General features: G+C 52.6%; 1 protein-coding gene across 1 annotated transcript in view; it reads left to right on the forward strand.

Moving 5' to 3' along the window:
* Positions 1–13,536, forward strand: part of NPC1 (NPC intracellular cholesterol transporter 1) — a 46,891-nt gene that overhangs the window by 18,406 nt on the left and 14,949 nt on the right. Inside the window, exons 5-14 of the mRNA XM_054179674.1 lie at positions 39–206; positions 1,228–1,477; positions 2,870–2,946; positions 3,737–4,107; positions 5,033–5,259; positions 6,207–6,307; positions 7,557–7,659; positions 10,734–10,923; positions 11,726–11,908; positions 13,335–13,449. Coding sequence (XP_054035649.1) covers positions 39–206; positions 1,228–1,477; positions 2,870–2,946; positions 3,737–4,107; positions 5,033–5,259; positions 6,207–6,307; positions 7,557–7,659; positions 10,734–10,923; positions 11,726–11,908; positions 13,335–13,449 — 1,785 coding nt within the window. The remainder of the gene's footprint in view (positions 1–38; positions 207–1,227; positions 1,478–2,869; positions 2,947–3,736; positions 4,108–5,032; positions 5,260–6,206; positions 6,308–7,556; positions 7,660–10,733; positions 10,924–11,725; positions 11,909–13,334; positions 13,450–13,536) is intronic.

Below are 13,536 nucleotides of genomic sequence, written 5' to 3' on the forward strand. Positions count from 1 at the left end.
TTCATTAACTCTGGTTTGATATCTCCTGTGTCTTCTAGCAATGTACAATGCCTGCAAAGATGTGGAGGCTCCATCAAGTAATGTCAAAGCACTGGGGCTGCTGTGTGGGAAGGATGCCAAGGACTGCAATGCAACCAACTGGATTGAGTACATGTTCAGTAAAGACAATGGGCAAACTCCTTTCAGCATTATTCCCATCTTCACAGGTGAGAAACTGAAGCTGCAAAGGCTAAGTCTCTTGGATGTTTAATGGAGCAAAACTAGAAATGGGGAGATTGAGATTGGATGTGAGGAAGAAGTTGTTCCCCAGGAGGGTGGTGAGAGCCTGGCACAGGTTGCCCAGGGAGGTGGTGGCAGCCTCATCCCTGGAGGTGTTTGCAGCCAGGCTGGATGTGGCTGTGAGCAACCTGCTGTAGTGTGAGGTGTCCCTGCCCATGGCAGGGGGCTTGGGACTAGCTGATCCTTGAGGTCCCTTCCAACCCTGACAGTTGTGTGAAAGACTGTGTGCTGTAGCTGGTGTGCCAACAGTGGATGTCTGCATTCAGAGGCCCTCAAAGCACTAGAAGACAAACTAATTATCCTTTTCTAATCTATCTGCTTGGAAGTAGTGAGGGTGCTGGAGCCCTGGAGCAGGCTGCCCAGAGAGGTTGTGGAGTCTCCTTCTCTGGAGACCTTAAAAACCTGTCTGGATGCATTCCTGTGCTGTCTACCCTGGGTAATCCTGCTTTAGCAGTGGGGGTTGGACTTGATGATCTCTTGAGCTCCCTTTCAACCTCTAATGTTCTGTGAAGTCTTGCTTAGAACCTGCTTTGTGTGCAGTTTCTTGCTGTAAACCTCCCTGAGGGATAACCTGTGCTTATGTACCTGGATGGTACTGAAGTACCTTGTGATCCTTGGGGAACTAGGGCAGTGTCCTTGACCCTTCAGGAGCCTTTGTAAAGGAATTGTTACCCATCCCACAGTCTGAACAGATGGGGAGGGTGACAAGCCCTCAGTGGGATGATAGAAGTGTGGGCTTGTTAGCTTCAGACAGCAGTAGTATGAAACATGACAGGTGGTTGGGGGGCCCCAGCTGTAGATGGGGCTTCATCTGATGGAAGAGCAAGAACCGGCTGCTCTGCCTAGAGGCTTTGCTAGAAGGGCTTAGCTCACCTGACTGGGAAGCTTGTGAAGGTCTGAACTCTTCCCTGGTAGTAAACTGGCTCTGCAACTTGTGGTTTGTCCCAGATGTTCCTCTCCATGGAATGAGTCCTATGAACAATGCTACCAAAGGCTGCAACGAGTCCGCAGATGATTCCACAGGACCATGCAGCTGCCAGGACTGCTCCATTGTCTGTGGTCCCAAACCTCAGCCCCCTCCACTGCCTGCTCCTTGGCTTTTGTTTGGTTTGGATGCAGTCTATGTCATCATGTGGATCTCCTACATGGGCTTTCTGCTCATATTCTTTGCACTGGTGTTTGGAGTCTGGTGTTACAGGTAAAGCACTGACAATGATCAGCTCTCAAAGCCTTGACCCTGAGAGCTTCCTTTGCTCAGGGCTGAATGGATAGCTCTGCTCAGCCAGAAGTTGTTCTGTGGCAGATGCTCTAAGCTTGAAGCCTCATTTCAAAGCTATTTTGATTTAAGGGACTGTTGGGAAATTCAGAAATCAGTTCTTTGTGCCTGCAAAGGAAGGAAAGTGAAGAGGGCAAGTGGCACCTTGCAAGCCTTGTGTTTCTGTGCAGTGGAGTGTTCGAACACCTAAAAGCATGCAGTGGAGAGCAAGCGTGGAAGCCAGTTCAGTTCAGGCACAACTCAGCATCCCTAGCTGCAGGATCAAATACACACATCCCCACTTCTGCAAGAAAGAGCTTGAGAGGCTGTGCAGGTCTGGGGAGAGGCTTCATCTGGTAGAGAGGCTTCAGTTGAAAGGTTTGCTGGAATGTGTCCAGAGAAGGGCAACAAAGTTGGGGAGGGGTTTGGAACACAAGCCCTATGAGGAGAGGCTGAGGGAGCTGGGGTTGTTTAGCCTGGAGAAGAGAAGGCTCAGGGGAGACCTTCTTGCTCTCAGCAACTCCCTGAAGGGAGGCTGTAGCCAGGTGGGGGTTGGTCTCTTCTCCCAGGCAAGCAGCACCAGAACAAGAGGACACAGTCTCAAGCTGCAGTGGAGGTTTAGGCTGGAGGTTAGGAAGAAGCTCTACACAGAGAGCCTTTGGGATGTGCTGCCCAGGGAGGTGGTGGAGTCCCCATCCCTGGAGGGGTTCAGGAGGAGACTTGATGGGGTGCTTGGTGCCATGGTTTAGTTGATTAGGTGGTGCTGGATGGTGGGTTGAACTTGATGATCTTGAAGGTCTCTTCCAACCTGGTTTATTCAGAGAGCAGAGTACTGCCTTCCAGGAGCAGGGGAGTGTTCACACTCAACTGTCAAACTTCTCTGGGCCTGGTGGGGTTTTAAAGTGCTGAGGACTAGGACGAGGTCACTGCACTAAAGCAGATCTTGGACACATCACTAAACAAAAACGCACTCCTGGTGGTCTCCTCAAATCACTTACTCCTTAAGCAGGGCAAGAGAGCTGATTCTTCCCCTTTGCTCTGCTGCTTGTGAGACCCCTCCTTGAATACCATGTCCAGTTCTGGTGTCCCCAGCATGGGAAGGACACATTGCTGCTGGAGTCAGTGCAGAGGAGGCCACAAAGATGATCCAAGGGCCGGAGCAGCTCTGCTGTGAGCGCAGGCTGAGGGAGCTGGGGTGTTCAGACTCCTGGCAGACCTTAGAGCTGCCTCCCAGTACTTGAAGGATGCCACAGGAAGGCTTGCAGAGGGAGTTCTCCTGAGGGTGTGGGAGGAGGCTGCAGGCTGTGGAGGAGTCAGGGCTGTGTTGTCTTGCAGGCGGCGGCACTTCGTCTCCGAGTACACCCCCATCGACGGCGACGCTGCCTTCCCTGCCAGCGCCCAGCCGGACCACGGTATGCCTGGGGCACCTCTGCAGCTCACCTCCAGTGCAGCCCTGCCCCTGCAGCTATGGCTCTGTCAGGCCATATAACCTGTGCTTACAGGGCCTCCTCTCAGCGTTCTGGCAGTCTCTCTCTTAGAGCAGCACTTCCCCGTGCTTGGCTGGATGCTGACAGCCCTGGGTGCACAGCTTGTGCTGCTAGGAAGCTCTGGAGTGCCTTGTAGCTGGGAGCTGAGGGGCCAGCATGATGCTAAAATCAGTTTCAGCATGATCTGACCCATCCATGTAACCATCTAAAGCATGCCATGAAAGAGCTGTAGCTCTAATGTGTGTAGCAGCTGAGGTTGCTCATTCTAATGTCTCTGTATGTTCCAACTGCTTCCTTGCCCTTCTCTGCTGTGCCTGCTGGTGTCAGGCAGCCTCAGAGCAGAAGGGGCAGTGTTAGCTACAAGCTGCTTTCTTCCCTCTTGACTGAAGTCAAGGATTGGCACTGGAACAGGTTGTCCCCAGAAGCTGTGGAGGCTCCAGCCCTGGAAGTGCTGAAAGCCAGGTTGGCTGAGGCCTTGAGTAACCTAGTGGGAGGTGTCCCTGCCCGTGGCAGAGGAGTTGGAACTGGATGACCTTTAAGGTCTCTTCCAACCCAAACCAGCCTATGGTGTGGTTCCCTGGATCTCAGCACAGTGCTGCTCAGGCTTCTGGTGCTTGCTACAAGCAGCACCAGAACACAATTTCCTGCAGGACTTCCAAGCAAATACTGCTCAGCTGGCTGCTCCCCTTGACCACTTTCCTTCTTGCTGTTGCAGGGAAGGTCACCTGTGGTGAGAAGCTTGGTGAAAGGTTTGAGCATGGCCTGAAGATGACCTTCACATCGTGGGGGGCTTTCTGCGTCAGGAATCCACGGCCTGTTATCCTCTTCTCTGTGGTCTTCATTGCCATGTGCTGCTCAGGCTTTGTCTATGTCAGAGCAACTACCAACCCTGTGGAGCTGTGGTCTGCCCCCAGCAGCCAGGCTCGCAGGGAGAAGGAGTACTTTGACACACACTTTGGGCCCTTCTTCCGTACTGAGCAGCTCATCATTCGAGCACCACACAGCCAGCCAGACACCTACTCACCTTACCCATCAGGAGCTGATGTACCTTTTGGGCCTCCACTTACTAAAGACATTCTCCACCAGGTAACTTGGGTCTCTCTTTCCAGGAAGTCCCACCATAGCTGGCAGGTCTGGGGGGGTTGGTTTCTACCTCTAATGCCACAGAAACCATCCCTAGAAGCTCAGAAATCCTACTCTTGCTCTAAGCTTTTTGCTTTCTGATAGAGATAGACCTGCAAGTCAGGTCCCAGTAAGTATGAGCTAGCAGTAGGCTCAGGTGGGCAAGAAGGCCACCAGCAGCCTGGCCTGGATCAGCAATGGTGTGGCCAGCAGGAGCAGGGCAGGGATTGCCCCCTGCACTCAGCACTGGGGAAGCCACAGCTTGAGTGCTGGGTTCAGGTTTGGGCTCTCACCCCAAGAAGGACATTGAGAGGCTGGAGCAGGTCCAGAGAAGGGCAACAAAGCTGGGGAAGGGTCTGGAGAAGAGGGCTGGGGAGGAGCAGCTTGGGGGTGTTTAGTGTGGAGAAGAGAAGTCTGAGGGGAGACCTCATTGCTCTTTACAGCTCCCTGAGAGGAGGCTGCAGTGAGGTGGGGGTTGGGCTCTGCTCCTAAGTAACAAGTGACAGAATGAGAGGAAATGGCCTCAAGTTGCAGCAGGGGAGGTTTAGGTTGGACATTAGAGGAAATTTTTTCCCTGAAAGTGTTCTCAGACTGGACCAGGCTGCCTAGGGAGGTGGTGGAGTCTCCAGTCCTGGAGGTCTTAAAGGCAGAGATGTGGTGCTGAGGGCTCAGCCTCATAGTTGGACTCAAAGGTCTTTTCCAACCAAAACCAGTCTGTGATTCTTAATGTGGACACAGCAAAAATTAGGCTTAGTAATAAGCTGCTGTTGTGTGCCACTGTCTGTGGAAACTCCCAGGAATACAGCAGGCACAGAAGCTGTGTCCTGCAGAGGAAAGGCTTTCCTGGGTTGCTCTTAGCTGTGGTTGTGCTTTGTTGCTTTTGTTCAAGGTCCTGGATTTGCAGAACGCCATTGTGGACATCACTGCCTCTGTTGACAATGAGACTGTAACGCTGAGGGACATCTGCCTGGCTCCTCTGGCTCCCTACAACAACAACTGCACCATCCTGAGTGTACTCAACTACTTCCAGAACAGCCACTCTGTTCTAGATCACACTATTGGGGACGAGTTCTTTGTCTATGCTGACTACCACACACACTTCCTCTACTGTGTTCGGTGAGCAGGCTGCTGCAGGCTCCTTCCAGGTGGAGGCCAGCTAGGTGTTGGGCTTCCTGGCACACAACTGGCTGGTTCCCACTGGCCCCTTGAACCTTCTCTTACCCCTTTTGAACTCCCAGCACTGTGGAACTGCAGACTAATGGAGGCTGCTTGTGTTTCTGTCTTGGTACTTGGCTCTGCTTGACCATGGTCAAAACTCCTGTGAGAACATTTATTCACTTGGTTGTTCAATAACAAAGATTCTAAACTTCCACCTCAGTTTACAGTTCAGTTGGGCAGAGGCTGCTCCTTGGTGTAGAAGCTGACTTTTAGAACTGTGCTTAAATGCAAAGCAAATAGAGCAGCACATGGCACTGCTGGAGTGGGGGAAGAGGAGACCACAAAGATGAGCAGAGGGCTGCAGAACCTCCCCTATGGGGATGGGCTGAGAGAGTTGGAACTGTTCAGCCTGGAGAAGAGAAGGCTCTGGGGAGACCTCAGAGCAGCCTTCCAGTACCTGAAGGGGCTCCAGCAGAGCTGGGGAGGGACTTGTGACAAGGGCTGGGAGTGACAGAATGAGGGGCAGCAGATTGAAAGTGGAAGAGGGGAGGTTGAGACTGGAGATGAGGAAGAAATTCTTTGCAGTGAGGGTGGTGAGACACTGGCACGGGTTGCCCAGGGAGGCTGTGGCTGCCTCCTCCCTGGAGGTGTTCCAGGCCAGGCTGGATGAGGCCTTGAGCAAGCTGGGCTGGTGGGAGGTGTCCCTGCCCATGGCAGGGGGTTGGAACTGGATGAGCTTTAAGGTCCCTTCTAACCCAAACCATTCTGTGAATCTCTGCAATGTGCCACTAGCAGTCTTGCTTCTCTCTTGAGAGCTGCAATCCAACAGCTTCTTGTTTCTCTTGTCTGTGGTGCTGTGCCTCAGCTGTCCAGCAGGAGCTAACAGTTGCTGGTGATCTCTTTAGGGCTCCAGCATCACTGAATGACACGAGCTTCCTTCACGATCCCTGCTTAGGAACATTTGGTGGACCTGTGTTTCCCTGGCTGGTGTTGGGAGGATATGATGGTAGGTGGCACAACAATGTTGGAGTCAGCCTGGGCAGGCCATGCTTGTGTGCTGGCTTTGGCACTAGAGGTGCATCCTCATCTAGCAGGGCTGGTTAGATACAGTCCAGGGAACCCAGAGCTGTTACACTTCCGGTGAGCAGGGCTGGCTTCAGTAAGTTTCCAGTGTTGAGATGAGAGGTGGTGGTCTTATTGCTCTCTACAGCTACCTGAAGGGAGGTTGTAGCCAAGTAGGGGTTGGTCTCTTCTCCCAGGCAAGCAGCACCAGGACAAGAGGACACAGTCTCAAGCTGTGCCAGGGGAGGTTTAGGCTCTCTCTTCCCAGCAAGAGAGATTTGCCATTGGGATGTGCTGCCCAGGGAAGTGGTGGAGTCCCCATCCCTGGTGCTGTTCAAGAGGGGATTGGATGTGGCACTTGGTGCCATGGTTTAGTTAGTCATGGGGTCTGTGGTGACAGGTTGGACTTGGTGATCTTTGAGGTCTCTTCCAGCCTTATTGATTCTATGTTTCAACGCTCTGGAAGTGCCAAATGCAAGCAGTCTGCTACTGCAACATACTTGTTCCAGTGTGCAGAGGTTTGGTCTGCTCTGGGCCTGCTAAGGGGTTTCTGGATGCTAAACAAAGCCATGAAAGTATCTCCAGCTGACTTGCTGAGATGTGCTTCTACTTCTGCTTCGGAGTGTGTTATCCCTGAGCTGACAAACTCTCTCTGCTGTTACTGAGCAGTTAAGAGTCAGTGGTGTTCACAAAGGAAATCCTTCCATAGCAGTCTAAAGCCAGAGTGTTTTGTTCAGGCAGTGCATCCACTTAAACCTGACCTGATGGGGAGATCAACCCCAAAGGTACTGCAGCTGCCTTTGATGAAACTGCAGGGGTTTCACACTTGCTTGCTCAGATGTTACTCAAAGCAAGAAGCACACAGTGCTTAGGAAACCACATTCTTATTGGGTGGAAAGGCAGCAGCACTGCTTACATAGCAGCCCCTTGTCTAAGCATGCAGGATTTGGGGTGCCATGAGGCTAGCAAAGAATGGCTGATGACTGACTGAGACAATCTGGAGTGTTTCTCAGCTTCCATTCTTACTTCAGTAGCATGTTGGAGAGCTCAGTGTTGAACATGGCATTTAATGGAGGTGTAGGGATGGGATTGCTTTGGGCAGTGCTGGTTTTAAACTGCCCTGTACCAGTCTGCACTGGAAGGTGAGCTCCAGTTCACAAAGCCTGATCTCTTTTTTTCCCCTTCCTCTACAGGTGATAACTATAATAATGCTACAGCTCTTATTATTACTTTTCCTGTCAACAACTACTACAATGACTCAAGAAAGCTCACGAAGGCCTTGGCATGGGAAAAAGAGTGAGTAGGCCTCCTCTGCTCTGAGGTGCATGCATTGCTTAGAGCTCCTTAGAATGTAGAGGCATAAAACCACCTGCACTGTGCTGACAGCTTCTCAGTGTAGCTACAGGGATGCCATAAGAGGCAGCAAAACCAGCTGAGGACAGGTTATACTGGTCATAAGACTCTCACTTTGTCTGGCATCCTATCAAACTTCTCTCCTGATTTCCCTGCTTGCTTCTCACTGATGTTAATCTTTGTGTTAAATCTCCCCTGAGGTCCCAAGGTCCTTGTGCCTTTAAACTGTCCAGCTCTGGTTTCTAGCTTTCCCCTCATTTTTTGTTTTCCTCCTTACACTGCTGTCAGAATAACATCATCACAGGCCACAGCTTCCTCAAAGGGGACAACAGAGGGGGGTGTCCTTAGCTCCTCTGGTAACTCCTGCTAGGACACAAACAGGATGAAGCTGCATCAGGAGAAGTGGACATCACAAAAAGCTCTTCCCTGAGAGGGTGGCTGGTCCCTGGGACAGGCTCCCCAGGGAAGTGGTTACAGCACCAAGCCTGCCAGAGTTCAAGGGGTTTCTGAACAATGCCTTCAGTCACATAGTTTAGTTTCAGGCTGTTCTGTGAGGAGCAGGGAGGTGGACCTGATGATCTTTATGGCTCCCTTCCAGCTTGAGATGACTGTATGATAGGCTTTGAGGAGATGGGTCTGAGTTCTGTCAGAGCATCCAGGAGTACTTGCTGAGTAAAGTATTTGAGAAAGTATTTGAATGACTTCTGATTAGGCCAGGATTACACAGGTGCTCTTCAGCCTACTGGACCATTCAGCACCAGTGGAAATGTCCAGCAGTGTCCTGTAACTCTGCAACTGAATTCAGATCCTCATCTGGAAGGCACTTTTGAAGCTCTCATCCTCCTCACCCTGTTGAGGAGCTGATGTTAGCTTGCAGAAGCCAGCTGCCAGGGCTAAGTCTGGATGAACACTGCTGGACTGGGAAGTGAGAGTAGGTACAAGTCTGGCCAGCTGTCCCCTGTGTGCCACCAGTGCCTCCCTTCAGCTGGGGGGACTGAGATGAAGGCTCATGAGCTGTTAGGTGCTGTGAGCAAGCAGCACTCGTGTTTCACGTCTGGATTTCTAGGTCCCCCTTCAAGGAAAACTGCACCTGCCCTTTGGGGTAGCTGATGTTCAGGCAGGAGAGCTGCTTGTCCTCAGGCTCTGGAGAGCACTTGGAAAGCATTGCAGCACAGGTGCTTGGAGCAGGCTTCTAAGGCTGTGTAGCCAGCAGCCCCCTCTGGCAGACACGAGGAAGGTCCCCAGAGCACTGCCTGGAATCTTGCCTTAAGCAGGCTCCACGTCTGAGGTTGGATGGTGTCTGGGTCTGGAGAGGGAAAGAGACAAGTTCTTTTGAGTATTCCTGTGTTGTGAAATGAGAGGCACAAGCCAGGCCAAAATAGCAACAGCCAGACTATTGATTACATAAACAAAGTGGATGGATCAGAAGGGGGAGAGGGAAAATAGTGAGGGAGAGAGAGAAGAGGAAAGGAATTATATTACCACAACCACTCTCCACCCCAAGACAGTTTGAGTCTGTGGAGGAAAGGTGCTGCAGGAGATGTTGGGTCTGTAGAGGAAGGGTGCTGAGGCTTTGGCTGTAGAAGAGAGGTGGTCCTCTGGGCAGCCTCTTCTCTCTGTTTTCCCTCACAGCAGCATTGTCCTCCTGAGATTTTCTCCCTCTGTCTGTCTGTGTGTGTCTGTGACCCTTCAGTGTTTTTTAGTCCTTAGCTATGTGTCCAAGTACTGTCCCTCAGGAAATCAAGGGCCAGGTGGTGAATCCATTGTCTCCCCATCCTCCCTTTCCAGGGTGGAGATTATCTTGTCTTATGCATGGACCACTAGATGCATACAGAACTGGCTTGATGGCTGCACCCAGAGTGGCTGTCCATGGGTCCATGGCCTGGTGGAGGCCAGGGAGAAGCAGAGTCCCTCAGGGATCAGTCCTGGGACCAGGCTTGTTCAACATCTTTGTGGGTGCCAGGGACAGTGGCATTGAGTGCACCCTCAGCAGGTTTGCTGATGACACCAAGCTGTGTGGTGCAGCAGACAGCTGGAGGGAAGGGATCCATCCAGAGGGACCTGGACAGGCTGCAGAAGTGGGCACAAGCCAACCTCAGGAGGTTCAACAAGACCAAGGGCAGGGTCCTGCAGCTGGGTGGAGGCAATCCCAGGCACAAATGCAGGCTGGGCAGGGACTGGCTGGAAAGCAGCCCTGAGGAGAGAGCCTTGGGGGTGCTGGGGGAGGAGAAGCTCAGCAGGAGCTCTCAGTGTGCACTTGCAGCCCGGAAAGCCAAGCAGAGCCTGGGCTGCAGCAAGAGAAGTGTGGCCAGCAGGGCAAGGGAGGGGATTCTGCCCCTCTGCTCAGCTCTGCTGAGACCCCACCTGGAGGACTGCCTCCAGTTCTGGAGCCCCTATTCCAAGAGGGATCTGGAGGTGCTGGAAGGTGTCCAGAGCAGGGCCAGGAGGCTGAGCAGAGGGCTGGAGCACCTCTCCTGTGAGGACAGACTGAAGGAGTTGGGGCTGTTCAGTCTGGAGAAGAGAAGGCTCCCAGGTGACCTCATTGTGGCCTTCCAGTATCTGAAGGGGGCTCCAAGTAGGCTGGGGAGGGACTGCTCAGGATCTCAGGGAGTGATAGGAGTAGGGGGAATGGAATGAAGCTGGAGGTGAGGAGGAAGTTCTTCCCCATGAGAGTGGTGAAGCCCTGGAATGGGTTGTCCAGGGAGGTGGTTGGGGTGCCATCCCTGGAGGTGTTTAAGCCCAGGCTGGATGAGGCTCTGGGCAGCCTGATCTAGTGTGGGGTGTCCCTGCCCATGGCAGGGGGGTTGGAACTGGCTGATCCTTGTGGTCCCTTCCAACCCTGACTGATACTATGATTCTATATTCCCAATGGTGGCCTCGGTTGTTGATTTTCTTTGTTGAGTCACGTCAGGAGAGACAAGCTTTTAGTCTCTCACAGATGGTCTTGAAGGTCTCTGTGACTTCTAATACAAGGTGCTTGATGTTTTAGGGTGTGACTGCCTGGCTTTTTCTTGCAGGTTTATTAACTTTGTGAAGAACTACAACAATCCCAACTTGAGCATCTCCTTCTCTGCGGAGCGGAGCATCGAGGACGAAATCAACCGGGAGAGCAGGGGGGACATTAGCACGGTGCTGATCAGCTACATTGTGATGTTTGTCTACATCTCCATAGCTTTGGGGCATATCCAGAGCTGCAGGAGACTGCTGGTAAGGAAAGAACTGCTGGTGAGGGGTCCAGCACAGGGCCACTGAGATGCTGAGGGCACTGGAACAGCTCTCATGGGAGGAGAGGCTGAGAGCTGGGGGTGGTTAGCCTGGAGGAGACTGAGGGGGATCTGATCAATGCTTACAAATATCTGAGGGGTGGGGGTCAGGAGGATGGGGCCAGACTCTCCTCAGTGGTGCCCAGTGACAGAACAAGAAGGAATGGGTATAAACTTGACCATAGGAAGGTCCATCTGGACAGGAGGAGGAACTTTGTTACTGTGAGGGTGGCAGAGCCCTGGAGCAGGCTGCCCAGAGAGGTGCTGGAAGTCTCCTTCTCTGGAGACTTTCAAGGCCTGCCTGGATGCATTTCTGGGTGACCTGCCCTGGGTCTGGCAGGGGGTTTTGGACTTGTTCTTCAGAGGTCCCTTTTAGCCCCCACCATTCTCTGATTGCTATAAACATCAAAGCTGCTGACTGTTTTTCCTTAGCTTTAAGTGTAGTGATTCAACCTTGTCTTAAGGCATTGAGCCCTAGCAGGAGCCAGGGGCACCACTGTCCTTGTCATACCTGACAATTCAGGGTGTTCTGTAGGCTCAGCTACTTCTGGTTTTACTTAGTGTAGTTAACTGAAGCTTTCAGGCTTGCAGCTCCAAAGTTGGATCCCAGCTCTGGATCTTTTGAAGATTCAGCTAAAAGCTTTCTGCTGACTACACAAATGCAAGAGTTAGAGTTCAGACCCTTGCTGTGATCTCTCCTGTGTGGTGCTGCTGCTTTGGTTCACAGTCATGGCTGTTTCTTTTAGGTGGATTCAAAGATCTCTCTGGGCATTGCAGGCATCCTGATTGTCCTGAGCTCAGTGGCATGTTCCACAGGCATTTTCAGCTACTTTGGGATCCCAGTAACACTGATTGTGATAGAAGTCATTCCCTTCTTGGTGCTGGCTATTGGGGTAGACAACATTTTCATCATGGTCCAGACACTTCAGGTAGGTCTTCTCTCACCCAGTCTCTCCCAGGTATGTCCCTAGTCTTTGAAGGTTGTTGGCTTGGAGCAGAAGGTTTTCTTCTTTCTGCTGCTCAGCCCAGTCTGAGGAGCTCTGCAGTCTCACAGGATGTGTAGTGGTCCTGAAGGGAGCCAAGATGAGATGTAGCTTTCCTTCCTTCCTTCCTTCCACCTCCCCACTCCAACATGAAACCATTTGTTTTCCTTACTGCTGGGTGGCCTCCAGCTCACCTAACAGCTGCTGGTCCTCAAACTGGAGAGGAACAAATTAACAACATTTAACAACCCCAGGGAGCAGGATAGGTTGAGGACTGAGCTGCTGGAGAGCAGTGAAGGGGAAAAGGGCCTGGGGGTCCTGGTGGATGGCAGGCTGACCATGAGCCAGCAATGTGTTTGGTGGCCAAGAAGGCCAAGGGCATCCTGGGCTGGATTAGAAGGGCTGTGGTCAGGTCAGAGGTTCTCCTTCCCCTTTGCTCTGCCCTGGGGAGGCCACATCTGGAATCTTGTGTCCAGTTCTGGGCCCCTCAGTTCAAGAAAGACCTCAGGGAACTGCTGGAGAGAGTCCAGCACAGAGCCACAAAGATGCTGAAGGCAATGGAGCATCTTCCTCATGAGGAGAGCCTGAGGGAGCTGAGGGCTCTGTCGCTTGGAGAGGAGGAGCCTGAGGGTGACCTCCTTGCTGTTGCTAAAGCTGTGCAGGGTGATGCCCAGAGGCTGGAGCCAGGCTCTGCTGGGGGATGCCCAATGCCAGCACCAGGGGCAGTGGTGGAAGCTGAGGCAGAGGAAGTGCCATGGGAACAGGAGGAAGGATTTTCCCCCTGTGAGGTGACAGAGCCCTGGAGCAGGCTGCCCAGGGGGTTGTGGAGTCTCCCTCTCTGGAGATATTCAAAGCCCACCTGGATGTGTTCCTGTGTGAGCTGCCCTGGGTGATGCTGCTCTGGCAGGGGGTTGGACTGGGTGAGCTTTGGAGGTCCCTTCCAGCCCCTCACATTCTGTGACTAACAGCCTGCTCTGGTAGCTGCCTTGATCTCCTGTCATTTTTAGTGTGGTGTGAGCAGCACTCATGGACTGAACTCCATACCTCAGACCTGGGCCCTCTGGCATTAACTCTCAGTTGGCAACCTGCTGTCTAATCTGACAGCCTCCACCACCCCCTGGAGCTGGCACTGCCTCTGGGTGGCTTTGGCTGCTGTGCTGAACTTGCTGCTGAACTTTGGGGTTGGAGTAAGGCCCCGGGGGTGTTCTGGCTGCCTTTCTGCTGGAAAGTGTGCTGGCTTGACCTCATGTTAATGCAGAGAGGGTGGAGGGTGGTTTGGATGTGTGGAAGTGGCTTGGGGGCTCATTTCAAGCCATGTGAGCCCTTCCTGAGCTGCATCTTCAGACCCCTAACCAATCCTTGTCCTCAACAGAGGGATGAGCGCCTGCAGGGGGAAACTCTGGATAAGCAGATTGGCAGAGTCCTGGGAGATGTGGCCCCCAGCATGCTCCTCTCATCTCTTTCAGAGGCTGTGGCATTCTTTCTGGGTAAGATTTCCATGCCTTGTCAGGATGAGGGCCCTGGGTCTGCATGCTGCAAGAAGAAATGCAACTCTGAGATAGCCTCCTCTGCAG

This window comes from Dryobates pubescens, chromosome 3 (assembly GCF_014839835.1).
Source record: "Dryobates pubescens isolate bDryPub1 chromosome 3, bDryPub1.pri, whole genome shotgun sequence".
Classification (NCBI taxonomy): domain Eukaryota; kingdom Metazoa; phylum Chordata; class Aves; order Piciformes; family Picidae; genus Dryobates; species Dryobates pubescens.